Genomic DNA, 24,925 nt, shown 5'->3' with positions numbered 1-24,925 from the left:
TTGGTGTAGAAGGGACCTTTGAAGACCATTCAGTCCAACCCCTATGCCAGGGGCAGGGACATCTTCAGCTGGACCAGGTAGCTCAAAGCCCCAAACCTGGGGAGCCCCAAACTTCCAGGGAGGGGGCAGCCACAACTTCAATGGGCAACCTGTGCCAGTGTCTCACCATCCTCATTGTAAAAAATTTCTTACTTAAGTCCAATGTAAATCTGCCCTCTGCTAGTTTGAAACTATTGCCCCTTGTCACTGCAGGCCTTGGGGAAAAGTCTTTCATGTAAGCCCCTCTTTATATGCTGAAAGGCTGCAATAAGGTCTCCCTTCTGAATGAACACCCCAACACACTTAGTCTTTCTTAACAGAAGCAGTGTTCTAGCCCCCTAATAATTTTCATGGCCCTCCTCTGGACTCACTTCAACAGCTCCACGTCCTTCTTAGGTTGAGGGTGGCCCAGAGCTGGACACACTACTCAAGGCAGGGTCTTAGGAGGGTGGAGTAGAAGGGGTCATCCTTCTTTTGATGCAGCCCAGGATATGATTGGCTTTCTGGGCTGCAAGCACACATTGCTGGGTCATGTCCAGTTATTCATCCACTGTAGATAATATTTGTACATAACAATACCCCTGCAAATTAGGAACACATATCTTATGTGTAAAGTAAGACACAGCAGGATGACAAAGAGGTAGAAAGCCATCTTCTCAAAACGTGATACTGGAACACTGCCCACTTTGGGCACAGGTCTCTAGTGTCACTCAGTTCACGGAAGTGTAAATAATGTAACAACCCATTACTTGATCTGTCTGCTTTTCTCCTTGCTAGTGCAGACCCTTCTCCATCAACACTGAAACCCAAGCACACTACTCACACAGTGCTCCATACCCTGTCAGATGCCTCTGCTCCAGCTGTACCCTCCACAGCCCTGCAGGCAGAGCCACTGCATGGTACATCCCCATGGGCCAGGTCTACTTTGAGGGACTTTGTTGTTGTACCCCTAACTCAGCGAGTGCTCCTGGGACATAGTTTTCCAGGCAGAGTCCCAGTGTAATTGATTGGAGTATTTGAGCAGCTTAACCCACAATTACTCTTTGTTTTAAATAACACAACAAACAGTACAAAACAACACATTAAAATATGCGTGCCTCATTCCTTACCGCAATTTCCTTACTGTTAAGATTTGTTTGTGATTTGGCATCTAGGCACAGTGTCATTCTGTTTTCTAAAATGGCTTAGAGATCCTCCTTCAACAACTTCACATCCCTTTGAGTGGGTCCCCTCAACCTTGCCACTGTTCCAGCTCCTTAATTAATGGCATATATAGGAAGAAACATGGGCCACATCTAAACCCAGCAGGAGCTCTCTTTGAATGTAAGATTATCAAGTTTAATAAATGCCTCTGGTTATCTCTGTATAAAAAGAAGTCCAGGAGAGCAGCAAGCTTCATCACGGAACTTTAGTTTGATAAATGCAGAGTATTTATACATATTAACTGTAAATTATAAATAAGACTTAGACATTTTCTCCAAATTATAGCCCATTTTGTCCTAAATTAGCTGTTCCTCATCTCTAGGCATTCTGTAACTTTAGTGCTCTAGTGGGTACATTTGTCTTTCCTCTTTGTTTCTATTTTTCTGTTTCCATTGTCTTTGTGTGATATATCACAGTCCTGCATTTCCTCGCAGGCTTCTCACAAACCATTGCTGAAAACAGCATTCTGTTTGCACAGGCAAAGAGCAAATAATGAAAATTAAATTAACAAGTACTAGAATTTAAATCCACTTATTAAAATAATCATTAACAATATTAGAAACTCCATCATTTTCATAGTGTTGTTAATAGTTGAAGCTGTACAACTACTGGCGTAGATGAACCAAACAATCTTTTTGCCAGTTCTGCTTCTAATTTGCAGAATTTCTGTCCTTTGTTATCTTACTCTTACAGTATTCCAGACTCAGAATGCTCTTGCAAAAAGAGCTCCACTTGTAAGAAAGATAACCCTGTAACAGCTCTCATTTTTGAGGGATGTCACTCATTTTAATCCCAAAGCTGCTCACAGTCCCCACAAACATAAGGTTTTAATTTATATTGATGATAAAATATTAAAATAAGAAGTAAATATTAATTAAAGAGAGGTTATTAAAACAAAAGGAACTCTCAATGTTTCCAGCTCTTACGATTTTATCAGATGTCACAAGAGAGCTGGTCTTTTTCAGAAAGCCCAAGCTCTTGGATGCAAAAAACCCAATTTATTTTAAAAGAAAAGAAAGATTAAAGGGAATAAATAAAAAATAAGCTGAAATGTGCCTTGAGTACACTTGATAGGATCAGAAAGGAAAAAAAAGGAACATGAATATGTATGTTAAGTAATCACTTCTAGTGCCTGATACCAAGCCTTTTGGCAGCTTCTTCAGATTTCCTGATCCTCTCTGCCTTACTTACCTGTGGTTAGTGTGACACTCCTGTGCCACAGTCCTAGCTGGGACAGGGTTACTCTGCTTGCTTCTAGGAAGACATATATTGAGATACAGCTCCTGCCTTTACTCAGACAAACAAGTCACGAAGGTGACAGAAAAAAAGTACAATCACCCTAGTTTATAAATAGGAAACCGAAGAGAGAAGTAGTTGCCTTGTCCAAGAATACTGAAGTTTCAAACATAACAAGGAAGTGAAACTGCAGGTTTCAGGAATGCCAATATGCTGTTTTAATTGCAAAACTAACAACCTGTCTTGGTTCTTCTCTTACATGTTGCAGGAACTGCTTCTGCACCATCACCTTGCCAACATCAGAAGAATACAGTATTGTCATTGAGCGCCTGAGGGGAAAAAAAATCTCTCAACCTTCCTCTTCAACTACCATACCATTTTCTTTGTCCTTAGATCTGTTATCTTCTTTTCTTTCTTCCTCTATACATTCACTAGATAAACTTATCTGCTTCTACTGTTTCATCTCCCTTCTCTGCAATTCTGCTTTGTGATCAATCTTTCCCTTGGTATCTTGAGTTCATCTGTCTTTTCACCAGATTACCCTCCACTTCTCTAAGCGTTTTCTACATTTCATTAGGAAAGCTCCAGACTTTCTAAAAAAACCTTATTTTATGCCTGGACAAGTTACACATTAAAAGTCAGATCTGAGCTACCGTGGCTCTTTGATGCAAGTATTCAGGTAAACATATGTAGGAGATTTAACCAACAGTTTTCACTTGTAGGAGATTTAATCAACAGTTCTAAACTACGGCTTTCAGAAATCAGAGTCCTTGTCTGAAAGAAAACAGCCCATATTTTATATCCATAGGTAAGCCAACAAATGGATTGCTTCAAATGCTGCTGCTTTTTTTTGTCAAGATTTGTTTACTGCTCTAACATCATAATTACATCCATGTCCAACTCTAAAGAAATGTATTATTAAAAACACAGTGTAAATCCTTAAGATCTGGACAGGCGACATAATTGAAATGTAATTAAAACATGTAGTGCCTGTCCCCTGAAGGATGATTCAGTCTGACTCTCCACAGATGTTTCATGTTTCCATTTAATCAGGGTTTAAATACCTCTGAATGAGGAGATAACCTATCATAGATAAAACATCCATTTTAGTACCTTTAGTAATTTATATCAGCATTATTTTATTTCATGTTCTTGCTAATTTAATGATAGATAAGTACATGCTCAAACCCTCATGCACACATTTTGAAGGAAGCATCCTATGTTTGTGGGGGTACTATGACTTTTAGCATTTATCTGTTCCTCTGTTTCTTTTCTTTCTTTTGCATTTGCCTTTCCTTTTTAAGGCTGCTTTTTGTCCATTTATATTCCAGCTGTGCGTTCTCAATTTTCTCAGGTTCATTGCTGGTTTCACTATCCTGTATCAGCTCTTCTACTTCACATGCATGATCTGTCAGCAGGACAATATGATCTGCAGATCAGAAGCAGTTTAGCAGTTATTAATTTATGTTGAATCCTTTTGTGCCCAGTCAGGTCCGTGAAGGACACATCTTAACAAACAACAAAGATCTTTAAAGTGATGGTGTTTCTTTTCTCCTCTTCAACAGTTTTGGACCTTCAATGTATTACACTCCTTGTGTATTAGGTGCTCCATGTAGCACGAAAATTTGAGACAGTCTTATTTTTTTTTAAGCTATTGTATAACTGTTAGCTGGTGTGACTAGATACTGTAGTTCAGAGTAGAGTAGTTCTCTCCTCTAGAGAGATAGTGTAAAAAGAAGATTTGAGGGAAAAGATCTGTGATCTGCACAAACCAGCTCTGGGAAGGAACTAGGTGTTAAGGTCTGGAAGATGGAGGGAAGGGAAAATGACACAAAGCAGCAACCAAGAGGGAGGAGTGCAGGTAGTGGGTGGGATACTCATGGTAAGAATTGAGTAGAAAGTTGTAAGTGGGTGGGGGAAAGGAGATAGTGCAAGTTTGAAAACAAACTGATTTTGAAAATGAATGAACACATATAAGCAAGAGAACTATCCTAGTGCCGAGATTTTCTGAGTAATTGAAAATCCGAAGTCAAGAGTGTTCTGTTGTATAGATTTTCTAGGAGACATATGTATATCTTTCTATGCAAGTGCTTTGAACAACTTTGTTTTAAAGGCTGGTTTCTGCAAGGCTAAGATGTTGCAGCATCTCTCATTCTTAGGCATTCTTGGGGATTGGGTCTCCTTTAAAGTTTGATGGCAATAGGGTGTGCTGTGCACTGCTGTTCACTAGAATCTTATAGTCCTTAATTTCTCGAGTTTCAGGGAATCAACCTCATCCTCCAACTGCTCACTTTCATCTGTCCAAGTCTTTCTCCTCCAAGATTTGTCATAGCATGTAGATTTCTTCTCCTTGTTGCACTGCTGCTGGCTGCTCTCCAGAGCTGACTCAGTCTCCATTGGGCACTCAGGATCCGGCTCAGCCCCGATGCTGGCGTTGAACCAGGTGGCTTCGGGCTTCTCTGCTCACCACCGGCCCCCTGTGCCATGCTGCTGCCACTGCTGTCTGCTATTTTGCTTAGCACCTTGCCCACTACTGTTCCAAAGTGATAAAAAATTACAGAAAAATTAATAACACCATACACTAGCACCAAACAACATAGCAAAGCATTACCTTTAACCCCGTGCCCAGAAGTGATACACTGCACAAAACCAAAACCAGATATCTATAAAGCATCCCACAGCTCCAAAAGCAACTCTGGAAAGAAATACCAGAGAACTCCACTCAGAGATCATTCTGCCCACACCAACATAATGAATGCTCATAATGAATCTGGTCACATCTGTTAAAGCTTCAGCCCTTTAAGACTCTCAAGTTAAAAGTGGTTCTCCCAGACAAGCTATTTGAGTTGGGTGCCAAATAATTGTTGGGCACCAAATAAACTGTCTTCATTTAGTCAGCTGTTCTATCACCCACTGACCCCTCTCCACCCAAGAAGGGGAACTGGGAAAAGGAAAGGAGACCTATGGGTTGAAATGAAAATGGATCTAAAATAATAATAAAACCCCTAAGATTAATATTAATGCTAATACTAATATAAAGCACACAAGGTTATACTCAGTGGTCATGAGCCACGCACTCCCAGCAGTGAATGCTGAGTATCAAGCACTGCGAGCACCACAGCTCCAGTGACCGCACGATAGTCACAACAAATGGGAAAGTAGGCCTTGGGAGCAGGATGATGGACAAGTCCTTCCAGACATGGTGACCACTGAGGAAAGTTCCATCCCCAGCAAACTTTCCAATTTATACTGAGTGTGACTTTTATGGCATGGAATGCTTCTGTTGGCCAGCTTGATTCAGCTGCCCTGGGTTTCACTTCTAGCCCTAACACCTGGCTAACTCAAAGCTGCTAAAGACCTAGATTTCTCTGGAAACCTGCATACCATGGCTGGCCATGAACTGAAACAAAGTCTCTTATCAAGTTTGTTCCCATTGAATCAGGTGCTGCAGTCTTCTCAAAAATGCAGCTTTTCTGAATAGAAATGTGGTTCTATGATTCTATCCCAGTGAAACCAGGACAACAACTGGGTTCAAACATGGTTTTGTGGGCATACTTAGCCTATGACACCAAGCATAGACTTCAGTGAATTCCCCCAAAAACACCAGGCTGTGGGTGAGGCTCTGGAAGGTGCTGGGGGCAGCTCAAATCCAACTCAGACAAGAAAGCTCTAAGTTCTTCAAAAGCATCTGTAAAATTAATTAGTTTGATCTAGGCTGTATTGGAAAAGTTTGGTAGTGTTGTCTGTGCTAGTGATAGTTGATAACTGTATAGGGATTATTAATAAGTTACCTTACTTTAACCAGTAGAATTCTTTCCTGCTTTTCTTTCCCTCATCCTAAGAATAAAGACACCTCAGTAGGAACTAGAAGACAGCAGTAAACAAAACCAGTATAAAATCTCAGATTTTGTTTTAAGGCCTTGTCATTACAGGTGAATATAGAGTTAGGATAAATGAATTCTGTTTTCCCAGACGCATCGAACTCCTCCTGTCAAGATAGTCTCTCAAGAGAGACTGGAAAGTCTCTACCTGCCCTCCTGCATTATTATTATTTCCCTTAGAATTTCTTGCTATTGATGTACCTAAAAATGCAATATAAGATCACAGAAAAATATTTTGTCAAGTGACTCAAACAGGCTCAACTGATGGGTACTAAGGAAACGTGCACTGCATTTTATGTTCCTCTGAGTGCACTTGAAAAATATAAGAAATAGTTCATTTTACTAAGAAATCCAGGTGGGGAATTCAGAATACTTTCTGCTACAATTAAATTGAAGAGTGGCCTAGTACTGTCATCAGATCGGACATATGAGTGGCTTCTCAGACTTGTAAGTTCATGTTTTGACTGGTGGGGTATATCAAATCCCTGAAAGCTGCCTGACCATTGCAAAGACATTTATTGTTGTGACCACACCAGACTCTTTGGCATGAATACCATCACTTTACATATGTGGTCAGTACTCAGCAGACTGTAAGTAAAGAAGGAGGCAGGGAACATAAAGGACAGCCAGCCTGATCCCGTGCTTTCGAGACAATTTAGAGGGAATAAAGTAAGAAAGCCCACTGACAAAGAGCACAAAAATTCAAGTGAAAGATAACTTGTTGAGAATACCACAGCAAAATAATTTTCCATTTGAAAATATCTGCCTGGAAAAAACAATGGTGAGCATTCTTCAATCTCCCTAGAAGTTTCTCCGCTTAGTATAAGCAGTTAAATGAAGGAACTGAAGCTTAGGTTTCTACATCCCAGATAAGACCACAACTGGAAGGATATAACCTCCTTCTCTTGACATAAATACTTAGTTATAGAAGTGCAACAATTTCAACAGAGGAGATTAAGAGATCTGTTTCTATGCTCCAGGTTTGAATCAGATGGAAATAAATTTAACCTTGTAATTATCACAGGAACCATTGGAGTAGATGCTATGCTACAGTGACCATCTCTTTTCTTCATAGAATCATAGAATCATAGAATGGTTTGGGTTGGAAGGGACCTTTAAGACCATCTAGTTCCAAACCCCCTGCATGGGCAGGGACACCTCCCACTAGAACAGGTTTCTCAAAGCCCCGTTCAACCTGGCCTTGAACATTTCCAGGGATGGGGCATCCACAACCTCCCTGGGCAGCCTGTTCTAGTGTCTCACCGACCTCACAGTAAAAAATTTCTACCTAATGTCTAACCTTCTTTGCCCCTGTTCCTTTCTTGTGTTGGTGAGATACCTGCTTCATTTCCTGTATGACTTATACTTGCTCAATGTTAACTTCTAATTGCTTGATGTATAACTTAATCTTATACCTTGTACTACCAGGGTTGTTAGGAGCTCATTTTAAGTATATGTCTCACCTTAAACTATTCTGAACAAGATGTAGGTATTACATAAAAGTTGCAAAATTATTCCAGAGTTTCACTTGGCGTATACATTTAACTGATGAGATTGTGATCCTATTAAATTATTATTATTTCAGGGAAAGCAGATCTATACCTTTATTTATTGCTTTTTGTTTTACCTTTGAGTTTCATACCTTTTTCTTGTTACTCTTGATTCCTGTTTATTTTAAAAATAAACTCTTTCCTTTCACCAAGAAAGTTTGGGGTTTTTTTCTTCATGCTTCTTGTTCATTGAATCAATTTAAAATATAATCTCCTGGTCCCAATGAGAGGTCATATGTGGATGGTATGTTTATTTATAGCCTTTGAAAATGGTGGAGGCACCAGTCAGTACCAAGCAGAGCTCCGTATAACCAGGGAAGATAAGGGCTGAGTGCTCTGACTTGGATTCAGCAATGGGCAGAAGTCACAGGCTGATGTGGGTACTCTTCCTGGCCCTTGGCTTGACCCCCAGAGGAAGCTTGTAGGGACAAATTAAAACAGCTTATGAATCACAAATTTAAGCCAAGTGTACTGAAATGAATGAAACTGGATTTTGATTACTTTGTGTATGCCATGTGTATCTGTAGTACTTTAGCCATCTGTTTTACATCAGTTTTCTTTTGCAAGTCAGATTTCTGAAACCTGCCAACAGAGCACAAGGGCTAGTTCTGAAGGTGTGTATTAGCAATTTGGTGTGGTTAGCTGTATCGAGAGATAAGGAGCCAAAGTTACACAGACCTCAGCTGAGTAGGTCAGATGCTATATATTTTTGCCAGAATTATTTCCTCCATGAAGGGACTTAAATGTTTTATATTAAGGTTTTTGTTAAGTAAAATCATCTTTGCTTTACAGAAGTACATCCATTAGTGTTTTAACCACCAGAGGTGTGGTCCAAGAGGATCACTATTTAAGCAACTTTAGGGCTAGAAGCTCTGAAGAGACCCATGAGACCCATCATGGAACTTTAAATGCTATGAGGAGCCTAATTCCCATGATGTCTGTCCCTTCTGCTTTAAAAGAAGCAATAACACTGTCTTCTAACAGAATGCTCTGAGTAATGTGGCTCCTTGGTGTTTCCACGTTTGAGTAGGATGGCAGCCAATTTGCATACACAAGGAATGAGACTTTGGTGGAACAAAGCTAGTTTTTAGGACCCTCCTATAAGCTTGCTATGCTCAGTCATAGCTCTGCTCAGTTCTAGACTGTTTATTGGTCTGTTCCTAAAATAAAGATGAAAAATCCACACAGTGAGAAAAAAGAAGTCAAAGCATGGCTAAGGCACCTCCTGGGACATTTTGCAGGTGGAGAGCACACTGTGCTCTCCAGCTCAGTGGGTTTTGCTAACACCACAATGTCATTTTTCTCAAATTTAGTGGTTGGGCAGGTCCTGACACACCAGGAAAATGTATCTGTTTCAATTTGGTATTTAACAAGGTGCACAGATGGTGTTAAAAAGCAGGTAGAAGTGGTTAATCACCTGTGAATTTGGGGCATTTTTCCGCTGTCCTTAGAGGACTTTAGAAGTGCATTTAGTGCATGGGTTTCTCCACAATGATTTGCATTTTCATGGTTGTTTTCAATCAATCACCCCAAAGAGGCTTGCAAATATTTTCATTCCAAAGCAGTGAAGACCTGCCCATGTCCACATTCCTACTGCAACAAATGATTAAAGACCTGAATCATGTGGTACTTAGTATTTGTGTTCAGGCATATCCATACTTCCTCGTACCCTGAATTGTTTCATTTTACTGACACCATCTGTTTCTTGTGCCTAAACCAATTTGTATTCCATTTCAAGAGTTGTCCCCTATGCTCAGCTTTCTGACCTTGTAAATCGATCTCCTGTACAGTCTGTAACAAATACTTTCCTGAAATCTGGATGAATTATGTCAACATTTTCATCTTTATCAATTCAGCAATGCATTGAAATGACCCTAATACATTTGTCATATGTGATCTTTTAACAGAACCATGCAGGTTTCCCTTTACTAAATCACATCTCTAACTGAATTGTAATCTCCCTTATAAATGTTTCCATTATCTTGCTCACTAGTACAGTCAGTCTTACAAGTCTGTATTTCATTGGGTCTTCCCAGTGTCTCTTTTTGGCATCTACTGAAGCCATTCAACTGTGAAGTGCATTTCAGGTAAATATCATTGATGGGCTCCTTAAAAGAAGAAGAAAAAAATTAAAATCTAGTAAAATATAACTTCTGGTGTTCAATTGCAGTTTTAAAAATTCACTGAAATGAATGGAGAATAAAGAAGGATTTCTTTATTGCTAGCAGTTGGTGGCATTGATGGATCGTGCCGCAGCCATTCTCAACATGGCCAAACAATTTCACTGTATAGAATTTTATATAGTTACAGCTAAAATTCAATTAACTGATTCAGAAGGTTCAGGATAAACTATAACAATAAGTTAAGCCCTTAAATCAATTGGGTATTTTAAAAGGACAGGGAGCAGCAAGATGTCATCTTCCTTCTCAGATGTAACTTTAACTGAAATTGTAAATTCAAAGCAGAGTACTGGGGGATAAGGGCATATAATGTGTGATTTAAGGCCCATCCTGGAAATCAGTGAGGATTTGAGTACACCAACTCTAAAACATAATTGGAGTGTTATAAGAGTCCATCCAGAAAGTTAGGAGGATATATTTTTTTAAGAATAAAGATAAGTTTCCTATCTTAAAGAGGCTATTTTTGAAGAGTGCTGGGCAAGATGAGAAAAGAAAATGACTGTGAAAAAAGCAGAGCAGCAGAGGCATAGATAACCACTCATTCTACTATCCTCTCCAGATATGAGCTGGGGATGATTTCTATCAACAACATTATTCAGCTTTCATTATATTGTCAATCTAATTTGAATGTAAGCTATTCAGAGCACATGGCTGTTTTGCCTTTGTGTTTGCCTATAAAGCACTTGCACCTCAAGCCAGGAAAAAAAAAAGAATTCTCGGATTAGAGGAGATAAGGTCCTCACTGAAAGTCCTGTGTGCAAATGCTTGTTTTCTAATCATCTTTGTGAAACCTATTCCTGCTACACCGCACAGCAATTCTTCTTCAAAGTAAGAATATATTTTTATACAGCTTATTTTATACTAACCCTGGGACAGCCTCTCCACTTACGTGGAATGGGAGAAACTCCAGCCAATTTACAGTAGTTTCAAGTGAAAAAACACCCGAACTCCCAAGATCTGGCTTTGGTGATAACCTGAAGTTCACAGGGCTCTCAGTATTGAACAAAATCTATGTTTGAGATGAAATCCTGAATTCACTCTGAAGTGAAATAGGGATTTTTTATTTATGTTAGAAAGGCCAAGGTTTCGATCTTTCCTTTTGAGATGGGAGTTGCTGAAGTTTTTGCATGCTGTGGCATGGTTACATCAGAATTAAGTGCTGTGGAGATAGCCCACAAGTAATACAGAAAATATTATCCCTAGGGCTGCAAGATCTAAGATAGTGACCTAAAATAGTAGCTCATTATGTGCTGTCAAGACCGTCTTCCATCTCTTAACTCTAAATAAAAGCATAAAAGTTCAACTGAAGAGACAATTAGAACCTGAGAATGTGCATCCACCTGCCCTTTATTAGCCTACTGGGTAATTTTCTAGCTTTCAGCTTCCTGTTCCCATTTTTTCCCTCTTTGCAATAAATCTATTCTAAATTTCCCTATTTTTGTTACATGGGTTCTTTTTCCTCCTTTTTGTATTTTATTATTTATCTCTTTTCTGCTCTTCAGCTCTAGATGGGCCCTTTTTCTCTCTGACTTCATTTTTTGCATGTCTTTGAGCATCTGTGCATGCTCTCCACCTCTGGACCCAGCTGAAGGTCTAGTTCACAATTAAAGAAGTCCAGATCAGAGGGGCTGTCCTCTCCTGAATCCTCAGATCTGTCACTGGCCCATTCATGGCTCCCATCTAATTCTCAGACAAGGCCAGAGCAAGGACTGCTGTCTCTGCTGTAACTCTGTCAGTTTAACTCCGTCAGTTACTTTGGAGCATGAAGTGCATTTGCAGTTTGATCAGAAGCCACTGCAGAGCATCATCAAGAAAGCACTTGCAAGGTCTTGCAGCACATCCTACCTAAGCCTCCAGTGAAGTGAGCCAAGGATAGTCAGCCCATTAGAGTAACTACCAGCAGCAGACTGAGCAGCACACTCATACCAGGCTGTGTGTGACAAACCTGGGTCTGTCAGTGTGCTGTTGGACTATTGCCTTGCCCAGGAGAACTTCAAACAATACACAAGAGCTGGGTCCAGTAGATGAGTCCGTACCTCTCACAGAGAGTTCACTCCACTGCCTGCGATGATGGGCTGGGTATGTGAGGCAGGACTTTGAAATATGCCAGCTAATGATGGAAAGCACAAGAATTAACCAAACAAGATGAATACCTACCATATAAAGCTAGGGATATAAAAGGCATGGGCTTAAGCTAAGCCAAGTGCATTGGATATTCAGCTGAGAGTATAATGGGAACAGTTTAGCATGTAAAGACAATACTGTTTTCATCTCAACAGCCGAAAAATAGAGAATGAATCACACAAAAAACAAACAAACAAACAAACAAAAGAGGCTGTTACTTGGGAAAAAGCTAGAGGCTGGTTCTTGCCTTCCTACAGGATGTACATACTGGTGGTGTGCTCTATTCCAGTTCTGGGAGCTGAGACACCCTTTGTTCACTGTGGTGAGAGGTATCTCCAGGCATGCAAAGCGTGGCAAATCTGAGTGTGGAGCAGGTCAGTGGGGAACATTTTCCTGCCAAGCAGCACAGGGAGTCAGCAGGAAAGACTGCCAAGGGATGAAGGACAGTCACAAGACAGAGGAAGAGGACTAGCAATGATGGGTTGCCACTGTGCTCCTTTCTGTGAAGGTAGAACCAGCACCTGAACAAAGGGCACAGGAACAACCTGGGCCACACTGAGCTGGGCTGAAAGTGCGTTCCCACAGCAGAGTCAAAGCCCTAGGCTGCCATGCACCAGGGAGGGAGTCTGGTTGCAGGGACTAAACACCCCCCAAAGGAACAGCAGAAGGTAGTACAGTAAAGCTGAGGAGAGGCAGATTCTCGGGAGAGCAATGGAGACTAAACTGCTCAGCTCCCAGCTGAAGAGGGTCCCCAGCACAGAAGAGTGAGCTGCACACTGTGCAAACTACACAGAAAATCAGCTGTGTTACATGATCCTACATGCAGGTAAGAATGGCATGATATTGTGACTTTTGGGTCTGACTTGTGATTTTTTTTGTCTTTGGGTGAGCAGCAGTAGCATAAGCAGTTCCATAATACATTCTCTGCTGCACGTACCATGCTTCTACTGAATTTTACAATAACTAGGCATATTTACAAACGATTCTGAAAAAAGTGAACAATGGTGAAAGGAGGGAAAAAATTCAGGAGTTTGAGCAGCCCATGGAATAGTGTTACCCTGTGGCTTATCTACGTAAGATGCAAAGAGCTGTCCATGCAGGCTGTACCAGAGGTGTCTCCCCACAGCCTCTTGTTGCCAACAGGGCTGTGGAGCTGCTTCTGTCACCTGGACCTCATGTATCGTGCCAGGAAGAGCCGACATGGGAGTGACCCCCCCACACTGCATTGCTGCCACTATAGCTACCATTTTTCTCTTTTGTTAAGAGAAGGATTTAAACCAGCTCCAAAGTTTTACAGGGATAAAATGTTAGGATGAAAGCAGTTAGTAACCAATGGCAAAAAAACCACTACACAAAAAATAAATAGAAATTAAGAAACAAGAACCAACAGTCTTAAAACCCCAGATAAAATCAAACAACACAAATCAGATCCCATGATAGATCTCAGGACCATGCTCCAGATCAGAGAGCATTTGATTCCATAAATAAAGTTGTTAAAGGTGAGCCCATATTACGATGAGAGTTTTGAACTTACCTCCCAAAATGTCTGAGGTGTTTGGAGAACAGGTTTCTTTTGGATTGTGCCCATCACTACATAAAGATGAAAGGTCTGCAAATACATTTTATTTGGAGAGCATGTAAAGGTTTGATTGATCCCAGAGCTCTATTGGCATAGAGAATTACCCAAGTTTGCTTTTAGGAAAACATAGTTGACTGTTCAATGCTACCACCATACAGGCTGCCATCATGCCCCACAAAAACTAACAGCACTTCTTCTGCTTAGCTGTGACCCCAAACAACATATAAAGTTGAACAATGAGAGGCAATACTTCCCGTAATTCCATTCTGAAAACATGTGAATCACCAAATACTGTAAAAAATAACAAAATTTAGACTAGTACAGAAGTAAGTAAATAGATAGATAAAAATCAAAGCTTCAGTTATAGAGAAAGCAATTGCAACAAAGATAAATCACTCTTGATAGCAACACCATTGGCAATCCAAATATCTGGTGCCTTGTCATCTGCTCACTGAATTATTTTCAGTCTCTTTGTCTCTGAACACTGTTTCCACTAGCTCAGACTTTCTAACTGTTTAGAGACATTATGAAAGGGAGGTGATGAAAAGAAAGAAGATTTTTCCTTGGTTACTTGAACCTTGGATTTGGAGATGTAATTTACCTATGTAATGGGAGTAAGCTACAAAGTTTAGTTGGAACCAGAATGGCTCTCAGTCTGTGAAAAGCATGCTTTGCACCTCACAGGGGATGTACAGTTCTATAGCAGAGGAATTCAGATTCAGCTCCTATCTGCAATAGCCATATTGGGACCTAGGTATCTTACCTTGCTTATCTGTCTTTAGAGGTCTTTGTTGAGCAAAAGAGCATCACTTTAGTCTTTCTGCAGGTTGTTAAGTTGTTTACGATCCTGCTCAGGCTGCTGTTGAAAACGTTTTTTTCCTCTTCCCAGGGTGAAGGTACAACATGCTGTTACTGTTTACAGCAAACAGGCCTAGTTCCAGAATATGTCTGTATATGTGTGTGAATTAAAATATGTTGCCCCCTCTTGGTGATATAAAATAACTTGTCAATTAACATACCAAAAGGACTTTGGAATCTGTCATAAAATCATATAATCATTGAGGCTAAAGGGACCTCTGGAGGTCATTTGGTCCAACATCTTTCTCAAAGCAGGGCAAACATCAAAGTTAGGTCAGGTTACTGAGGCTCTGTGCAGTCAAGTTCTGAGCATCTCCAAGGATGGAAATCCCACAACGTCCCTGGGTAACATGCTGCAGTGTTTGACTACACTCACTGTGATGAGTTTCTTTTCTTCTATCTAACCAGAATGTCCATTGCAGCAGCTTGTGTCTGTTGCCTCTTGTCCTTTTTCCTGTGCTATACTTAAACTTAGAAGAAAAATTGTTCTCTGTTCCATCTAACTCTGCCCAGACCTACCCATATTACAAGACAGGGAGAATGAAGGTATTTTCTGGCTATTACAGTTTCTTTTTGCAGACTGTCCTAAATTGAATTATACAGTCAATTCTCCATTATGAGAAGGTAATGGCTGAATTCAATGCTTTTATTGATGAATTGCATTGGTGTTCAGATATGGGATTTCCCATGCCTCAAGGCTGTCTTTACAAGGATCAACAAATCTTCATTTCTCTAGTGAATTACACTAGATTTTTCATGTTTATGAGAAATATGAGGAACTAGTGACATTCACTCACTCTTCTACTTTGTCCTTAAAACATATGTGGCAGACCTGTAAACACTGAAGCAGCTAGTTAACAGTTACAAATGTATTTATATTAGTGAACATCTGGATAGACCGTGTGGAAGGGAGATTACTGTACATCCTTAATCTAGATTGCTTTGCTTATTTTTTGTTTAATGGAGATAAAAAGAGAGTCTGACTTACAATCTTTTATTTGAAAATTAAGAATTCTATTCATCGTAATGATTTTTATACCCACAGGTAAATAATAAATTAGGTGGCGACCTCCAAGTTTTGGTCCAAATGTTGTGGACTGAGGTCAAATAGCACAAAACCAGCAGCTGGCCACATGTTGCCTTAAACATCACCGTGACCACGAGCACACTGCAATGATAACATGTTCAGAGATTCTTCTACGCCTTGAGGCTGAGGGCCCAAATCCCATTTAGAGTGGTGCAATGAGGAGATGAACTCCTCCCCAGGCTCCTGTGTCATGCTGGCTAGAGAAGCGTTCAGTCCACCAGTGGAGGTGTGGATTCACCATGGAAAGCAATTGGCACAGATCTTAACCAGGGGTACCACTGGTGGAGTGCACAGTTTAAAGGATTATGCGAGATGTGAAATGCTGTGTGGCCTTGTTTTTCTTCTCTTCTTTGTCCCACTGCTGCTGTCACTTCTGGTGTCTGAGGAAACACAGCCAGAGGTGCTGCAATGTAGGGAGATAAACAAGAGCTGGGGAACCACGGAGTGAGGCATCCTGTTAACTAGAAGGAAGAACAGGGTATAAATATCTTAATCTTAACATGGGTCACCATGCAAGTGGCTTGAATGCCATGGGATTCCCCTCCCCAGGGGCAGGGTGTACCTCTGCTGCATGGGTCAGGCATGGGAGAACATGACAAACTGGAGGTTCCTTGGGGGCTCAGGGCTGCCATCACTGCGTAAGCCTCCCATTAGTGCTGTTGGCCTGTTTCACTCATTTGCTGGGGCTCTTGCTATGCTTCCCTTTCCTGTTTGAAGAAGTTGTTTAATTTTGCTAATAACTCTGAATGAAGATAAGGCCCATGTGTATAATAACAGACTAAAATTAAACTTCAAACAAATTATCTGTTAGGATTTAGGAAAATCTTATCTGGGGAGGAATTAATCCCTACTGCTTGTTTTGGGGCTTTAGAAGCCCACTGGGAATTTGAGAGAACACTTTTCCATCTGGCGCATCCACAGCAACTAGAGCAATGTGCATAATTTTCTGCGTACGCTAAAAAAAACCCCAAACCCAACGACCAAAACAAAACAAAACAAAACACACAAAAAAACAAACCCCAAAAGACATCTAAATATCTGAAGTGTAGCCTGAACTGATTGCAAACCAAATGCAGGTGCTGTACATCATCAGCTGTCAATGTCAAAGCCTTAGTATCTTGTGACTAATGTCCCTGCTTCCTTCGTCATCACTTATCAGGACAATTCCATGAGCCATCTCTTAAGCCCTAGTGCTCCATGCTGCGTGGTTTGGAATCTAGCCATTGTACCCTCCTGCTGATGTGAGGTTGTTCTGAGAAGATGCTGCTCAATCCAGCCTATTAATCAAATTAACAGAGAGGGGGTAAGAAGTGCTTGTCAGGTTTACTTTGCTGAAAAATGCTGATTGGATGTGGCGCAGAGTGATGCTGGGATTGGGACTACATGTGGGGCTGGTGGAGGCTGGGCAAAGCCAGCCCCATTTGAATGCTACCACCCAATGACAATTCAAGCGATTTAGTACCAGGGACAATTTCACACTGACACTTCAGTTCTGCTTCTCTGACCTGAAAGTAATACCCATGGCAGACAATAAAGACAAAGACAGGAAGACCTCTGGAAACACCTTACCCTCTTAAAACAGAGATACCTCAAATTTCCATCAGCAAGATTCCTGGTGGAGGTCTTTCATCTGTTTCTATGCTGCCCATTTTTCTGTCTTTCAGCTCAGCTGCCCACACCAGCTGTAGGGTGAAAGAGCAGTACAAAGAGGGAACAAAAGGGAGAAGAAGGTTTAACAGCCAGGAGGAGATAAATGGGTGCTCTTTGGAAGCATTAACTAGACTGATAGTCAGGAAAATAATGTGGGAAAATCTCCAATATTTACTAAGTTTTGTGGTTTTCTTAAGCATTTTTTTCTTGCAATTCTGGGGGCACAGGTTTTGGAGGGTTCAGAGTAAAAAGCCCTCTCAGGACTGCACAACAGTACAAGAGGAGAAGCTGTCTAAAAACAGTCTCACATTTCCATTATCCTCAACCATACAATGGGGTAAGATGCAAGTCTTACGTGGAAATATTAGGTGCTTGAACTCTGTAGAGATTTCCACTGAATCTATTGTGTATTCCACTACTGTCTTGGGAACATTTGACCACAGTGCCATCCTATCAGATGGTTGTGGTTCAGGGTACTTAAAGCAATCTAATGAGTACTCGAATGGGCTAAACCTGCATCCTGAAACCCCAGAAGACTGAATGCACCCACTGTGGGTATCCAGAACATCTGACTGCATTCTCTGAAGCTGTGTACAAAGTGGGATATCTTGCCTCAGGGAAGTGAAAGCAGTCAGAAGCTCAGAACCCAGTAGGAAAGGTACAAATAAAGAGCAAAACATCCTTCCCCCCTCTTTGATAGCTGGGTTCAGGTCCTTCTCTCCCAGGTAGAAAATACTCTGGCCATTCTGTCTCCCCATCCACTCTTGTCTATGTGCAATTTACAGCACTAGTCCTTTGGTATTTGCAGGTCTGTTTCCTGTTTCAAGGGCACCAAGTCACTACTTTGTCTACTGTAATGATGCAATTTATTAAGAAGTTGAAGACATGACCACTCTGCTCTGCTACCCTCCTCCATCAGCACCATCTCTCACTGCAGAGGCACACTGCTGTGCCTGTATCATTGCTCCATACCATCTCTGGCTGTAGACTGCAGCAAGGAGACATGCTAAGAAGGCTCAGTTCAAGATGTGGTTTTCCTGGTTGAGAATCACCTCCCTCTCCAGAGCAGAGCTCTTTTCACTCACCGAGCTGCTCATAACCCCATACCCCTTACTATAAATCGCAGGTGTCAACAGAGAAATTGAGGATAGGTTGACTATACCAAGAAAGATCTTTGAAATACCCTTTTCCCCTTCATCATAAAGAGCCACAAGCAAAAAAGAGGACCTCCTCTTTACCTCTGAAGCTTCTGGCAAGGACACCAAATTTACAGCCACTGGAGCACATGGCAAACCTTCAGCAGTGCAGAGAGCAACAATGCCCAGTGCAATAAACCCATGCACAGTACAGAGACCTGAGGACCCACCAGACCAGAAGTGCGTGTTTGTGCAGGACTTTGCCTCAGCTATCCCCTGCTGTTGGATGGACAAACTTCCCTGCCCTCCTGTTCCTCCTGGTCCCCAGAGGTTCCGCAATTACACAGACGAAACACTGTGCTCTTGGTGTTTCTCTCACCTATGTAGCCATCTGCTAAGGAGCAAACCAAACAGAACTTGCAACAACTGAAGTCATTCCTCCATACCGTTTCTTGAAAGGCATCTGACAACCTGCTGGTAATCACTAACTGCACAATCTTTCTCAGCATTTGGCCAAGTAGGACGAGGCAGAAATCCCTAGAGACACATGGTCTTTTTTCAGTCCAGCCTCTCCGTGGGCAGAGGGGTCACTACTGAGTAATCTCTAGCCCATGCAAAAGGAGTATGTTATCTTGGCAACACTTCAGATGTCTGCTGACCTGAAGAGTGAAAGACTGGAGACTAGAGGTTAAGAAGTCTGCTGTGCTGAACACATGGCATAATAGCTCTTTTTGCACCTTTCTTCATTTTCCATCTTTATTTTCTGTACAGCTCTTGACAAGAAATGTCATATGTTTTATTGTAACAGCTATTACTAGCAAATGGCAAATATATTACCAAATAATAATAATTTGGAGTTAAACACAAAGAGACAAAAGAAAGCTCTTTTGTTAAAGTAAATACAATCTCATTGCTTTACATTCAGTTTTAGAAGGTTCATTAATATCCTTGTTTTCTGTAACCTTGCATGTTATTGAAAAAGATCTTTCATTTGCTTCTACTCTTTGCTGTTTCCTTAGATATTCTATTTCCTTGCATCTGCAGAAACTGAGCTGTTTTTGTTTGCTTGACAAGCCATCACCATCTGCAGGTGAAGGATTTCAGAGAGACAAGAAATAGTAGGGAAAAAAAAAAGATAGAAACCTTTTCTAATCATTTTTACTTTGATTTTCATACACTTGTGTAATAGGATGTATCAAACAGTGGATTTTTCTGAAAATACACTTAAATGGAGCAAATTCAGATTTGTTGACACTAGAGAACAAACTCAGTGAAAGAGATAAGTCTGTCTTGCTCAAAAGCTGCCTCAGACTGAAGCTCTGTACTCCTCTGAGAAGTATATTTGTATCTTCATAGACAACCCAGTTGGAAGACTGGTCTTGATTTGAGAACATGAAACAAAAATATTAGGCAGGTTTGCTACCTACTAGAGGTAGCACCTGTAACTGGAGGGTCACCAGCCAGCACACCAAGGTGGCACATTTGAGTACCTACTCACACGGCAAGAAGGGAGAGCTGAAAGCTGGCGTAAGCATCCAGATGTCCTTTCTGCTCTCCCACACAAGAGGGTTTGTAACTCTGAGCTGTGCCTTGTTTTCTTCATGACAACAATTATCAGTTTTTACCAAATGAGAGAAGGTCCAAACTCCACCCTTATGCAGTGGAGCAAACCTACTCCCAGCCTCTCTTGCTGAATTGTTCATATAAATCAGGTGCTTCTGACTGAAGCTTGCTTTGTACAAAGTAAGCTGTGGGAACAATTGCTACATGCTGTGCCCTCTCCAGGATCTCTGAGGAGCTCCCATCCCTATTTTCTGTTACTCAAAGAAATTCAAAGCCACTGCTTATAGCACTGTCTTTTGGCCAAAGATTCACACACCCTCCAATGATGTTGCTTATCTATACTTATTTCCAACAGCAGGCTCTTGTGAGACCTAGAACTGAGATACCAAACCCTGTCTCCCTCAGGATAGGGGAGGGTTGAGCTCTCCTACCACCAAAGCTCTTACAAATAAGAGAGGACCCAATAACCATTCTTCTCCTTAGCCAACCCGTGGGGAGACCCTGGGAGCAACTCCTGACCACAGAGTTTGCAGAAGACCATTTTATGACTTTAGATAATTTTTACAGTGTTACCCAAATGTCTCAGTATTCATGGATAACGACAGATGGTTTGTCTTCTTAGATTAAAAGAGAAGATCCGGAGCCAGTTGTCAGTGCAGACAAGTAAAGGTGAGGCACAGCAGGAAAGAAACCCTTGGATGAGCCTGTAGTGTTTTTAGTGCAGACAGACTTAAAGCCTTGGGCTGCAGTTGGGAGCAGTGGGAGCGACTCACTCTCTTCCCTAAATTATACCACTGTGTGGGGCATGCATCAGACATTAGCAAGCTCCCAGTTATTCCAGAAGTTAGTATGCTGTGCCAACTCATTACTTCCTAAATAGCTTCAGTGTCAGTGCTAAGTGGCAACTTAACTGACTGCTGACATTCACTACAAGGTCACTAAACTAAGTCTATACTTAGGAACACTTTGGTGCCATGAATGATATGGAAGTGATTTCATCTATACACATTTTGACAAGGATAAGAGGAATAGAGAATTAAATATTCTTAGAATGGCTGGATTTTCTGTTCCAAACAGTTATAAGTGGTATATTCTTTGCTTCCCTTCTATAGGAAGAACTTGGAACATAAGGAAAAAGAAAATATCAAAAGGAAAAACTTTCACTCTGAGGGTGACCAAGCACTGGCACAGGTTTCCCAGAGAGTTTGTAGAGTCTTCATCCTTGGACATACTCAAAAGCTGTCTGGACATGTTCCTGAGCAACTGGCGCTAGGTGACCCTGCTTAAGCAGGGGAGTTGGACTAGACAACATCCAGGGGTCCTTTCCAAACTCAATTGTTCTGTGATTCTGTGATTTTTTTCTCTTTTGGCTCAGGTCATGATCTGACGGCCTTTCCAATACCTGAATGTCTTGTCTCTGCTGATCTTCTCCTATCACAGGCCTGACCTACATGGACAGAATAGAAAAGAAGGTAGAAAATACAATTAATATTCAGCTCACTAAATAAAACCTGGAGGACTCTCAGGAAAGCAAACACTAAAGACAACACCAATAAGGAACTGAACAACAGCTGAAAAAGTGAGTATTTCTACAATGTTTCCTAAGGAGTCTAGCAGGTCTCTCCTGATGACTGCAGTAAACATGTATCATTTCTCAATGCAGAAAGCTCTTTTTGAATTGCACACCTCTCTTTACAGTCTGCAATGGATTCTTTCCTCCCAGTGCTCACTGAAGACAATCTCACCAAAAGGCCCAGTGCCTATGGTCAGACATCCACAACTCCACCCAGCAGCCTGGAGCTTTCAGCAACTTTATGAACACCAAAATTCAAAGGGTAATGCAGCAAGTAACATATTCCCATCTGCATCCCTCTCCTGTCCCTTACTACTAAATCTCTGCCTAACCCAAAGTTCCAGGTATTTTAGAAATAACTCCTGCATCTCCTGTGCCAAGCAACATCACAGTGGCTTCCAGTCCTAAGTTCAAAGTCCTGGTCACATTTGCCAAAATATTCCTGAGTAGAGCAGGACACTGAGGTAAATCTCTTTTTACAAGACATTTTTCTATTTAATTACTTTAATGGATAGGTAGTTCAGAATTTCCTTCCATACTTCCCATGGGGAAAAAAAAGGGTCCCACAGCTGCCTGATACCAAGCTACAACAACCTGTCTTTCTCTGCCCACCACACCAAAGGGCCTGAATTTGCACCAGCTGGCCCTCATTGACAGTCCATCAAATATATCAAATGATCCTCACCTGACCTGCAGGTGTTGGTATGAGTCTCCCTACAACAATAAAGATAAATATCTCAGCTTTCATTTAAGGGAAAATGGCACCTGGTTCTTCACATCTGATGATTCAGACATAATAATCTCTGAGCAATTAGGAAGACAGAAGAAAATAAATTGGGGGCAAAGGGAGAAGAAAGAAAGAAAATTGAAGGCAGATAAACTCTCTATTACCTTCCATTCTACCCCCAAATCTGTCTTGATCTGTATCTGAGAAAAGTAAAGGAACCAATCACTATTTGTTACTAGTGGGGTCTCATGGTATCAGTAAGTGTATCTGCACACGTGTGTGCTCTCTTTCAAGCCAAAGGTGCCAAGAAGGCATTAAAGTGCCAGTCAGTTTCATATTCCACTTTATTCTTGTGGCTTAGGTCAGGTACATCCTTAGTGCACATTGGGATAAACCAACTGGGAGCAGTGGAGCTTCCAAAGTGCTGGAGCAGGCTGGCTCAGGCATGCCAGATGCCTGCACTGCTGTATGGATTGGGACTGGGATTCACCATGGCCAGGAGCACAGCCATCTCCACACCACTGTCACCCAGGATTGCCTTATCATTTTCAAGCCCCAAAAGCAGAGAATGTTGGGTGTTTTTTTTTCCTGCCTGCACCCACTTTCAGCTAGTAGTGTGCTCCTGGCTTGTCCAGCCTGTGTAATGATGGGAAAGAAGAGCTACCCAGGCTCCGAGTCCCAATTGTGGGATTTTATAGGACAAACTCAGAATGTGAGATTTCATTTTTTAAAAATTGTAAAGATCAGGTGGTAGCTATTCCTATAATAGAAGCAGATGTCGTAAGTTGATGGAAAGTAACTGCAGGACTCTGTAGTTACTCAACTTCATTAAGTCTTAATTGTAACGATTTCAAGGTGTAACCCCAGCACTGTAATCAGATCTCCAGGTGACAGAAGCATAGATAATTGTAATGAGCCTTCCTCCAAAATGACAGGCCTGCAGTTTTCTCCCCAGCCACTACTGGTACACAGCAGAGCCAGAAAAAATGTTGTCAGCAGGAACCATGAGAAGCTGGGGATCCAAGGAGACCCCTGGGTTACAGAGTTTACAAACAAATAGTAGGCAGATGCCATTACCTAGAGTTGCTGATTTAACTTCTGTTTCCCCTTTTTATTTCTAGCTTGTACTTAGAAGCATCCTAAGTAAATCTGCACCATCCTGGCCTCACTGGCACCTTGGTTTCTGTTAAACTTTGGCAAAACCATTTGCCATACTGGCAAGAGCAGAAGATAGAGAATGAATAATCAACATGCAGAGAGCAGTGCTGCTCCCTCCTTCCATGTGCCAGCCCAGGCTCCATTCACACTTAACCCACCAGCTGTGGGTGGTGAGTACTTTCTTGACCCACTGGCCTTTCATTCACAGGACTAAAATGGAGAATTAATTGTCAGGGCACACCTGCAGCTGGAGGATGAGTCAGCCCCAAGGGGTTGCTGAATCAGAACTGAAACAGCCACTGAAGTTGGAAAATGAGCATTCTTGTACAATCCAGTGCTAATGTCCATGCAGAAAATAGACATGAACTTTGGAGTAAAAGTCAACAATAGCAAATGAATAAAAATGAGAGCAATGCTACCAGAAGCGCTTAATTCTGGTGATGTCACAGTTCCCAAATGTCCTTCAGAAATGCAAATTGCCTACAATGTAATAAAAAGGGCATTTTTTTAGAGTGTGCAGAGCTTGCATAGTTTAATTAAGCATAAGCTAGGGTGACTCTGGAAAGGAAAATGATGTGAATTGCATTCTCTGAATGACCTTGGAAAGGCACTTAAGATACTTTCTCTACACAGCAATTAAGTAAACTCACTCTTCATGTGCTGTCACTCCTATACCTTTCCTTTATTTAGAAACATAATTTTTGTTTTCCTTGATTCCCTGATCTCACATTGATTTATCTCTGTGCTGAGAAAATGTGATTTGTTTCCCTCAAGGTAACTAAACATTTGTCTACAGCCTCATCATCTCTAGTTTTCTAATTTATAATTCAGCATTACTTATATTAAACTTCTGCCACCTGCTTTCCTTGTTTTCCACCAAAGTCTGGCTAGGGGGATGGATTAAGTTTCTGAAGCTAACAGCTGAAGTGCTCTCACAGTATCAGTCACTTGTTTTGTGGAGTCTCTAACATGATGTGGCCAGTTTTTGTCAGATTTCAAAGGCCAATTTTTAAGCCCACTGGATCATCTAGCCTAGAATTTCTCAAAAAGGAGGCTGTGACTGTATGGAGAATGCAAGAGGGGTTAAGGGGCTGGTGCCTAGATACTGGGGTGGGGCAAGGAAATGGTGTTAGCAGCTTGTCTCCATTTCTTCTAGGCTAGGCTGTGGAAAAAAGTTGTGGTGTTCCTTGCTGGGAGTATTTGTGCCAAGAGGAAGCAGCAGTAGCACCTCAGGTCTGCGGGATATGGGGACAGCAGGATTTAGATGGGGTGTGTGCAGCTCTTATAGCTGTTTCTTACACACTTGCCTTCAGCTTGACCTTTCAGAGAGACCCTGCTCTTTCTTCCCTTTGAAATTTGCAGGAGTGACCATTCCCACTTT

General features: G+C 41.4%; 1 protein-coding gene across 10 annotated transcripts in view; it reads right to left on the bottom strand.

Annotated features, from left to right (window-relative positions):
* CCDC149 (coiled-coil domain containing 149) overlaps positions 1–17,194 on the bottom strand; it is a 71,894-nt gene extending 54,700 nt beyond the window's left edge. For 3 of the 10 annotated variants that reach the window (XM_051616667.1, XM_051616680.1, XM_051616681.1), the window contains exons 1-4: positions 14,556–17,192; positions 13,748–13,822; positions 12,126–12,199; positions 4,770–5,011 (exon numbers count right to left, since the gene is read on the bottom strand). In XM_051616667.1, coding sequence (XP_051472627.1) covers positions 4,770–4,964 — 195 coding nt within the window. In that variant the 5' untranslated portion in view covers positions 4,965–5,011; positions 12,126–12,199; positions 13,748–13,822; positions 14,556–17,192. Of the gene's footprint in view, positions 1–4,769; positions 5,012–12,125; positions 12,200–13,747; positions 13,823–14,555 lie in introns of all 10 variants that reach the window. The other 7 variants (XM_051616669.1, XM_051616673.1, XM_051616675.1 and 4 more) reach the window with 4 other exon arrangements.
* Between the last annotated feature and the right edge of the window lie 7,731 nt (positions 17,195–24,925).

The sequence above is a fragment of the Apus apus genome, chromosome 4, assembly GCF_020740795.1.
Source record: "Apus apus isolate bApuApu2 chromosome 4, bApuApu2.pri.cur, whole genome shotgun sequence".
Taxonomy (NCBI): domain Eukaryota; kingdom Metazoa; phylum Chordata; class Aves; order Apodiformes; family Apodidae; genus Apus; species Apus apus.
Note: the sequence above shows the minus strand (reverse complement) of the source record. Positions and strands in the feature narration are given on the sequence as shown.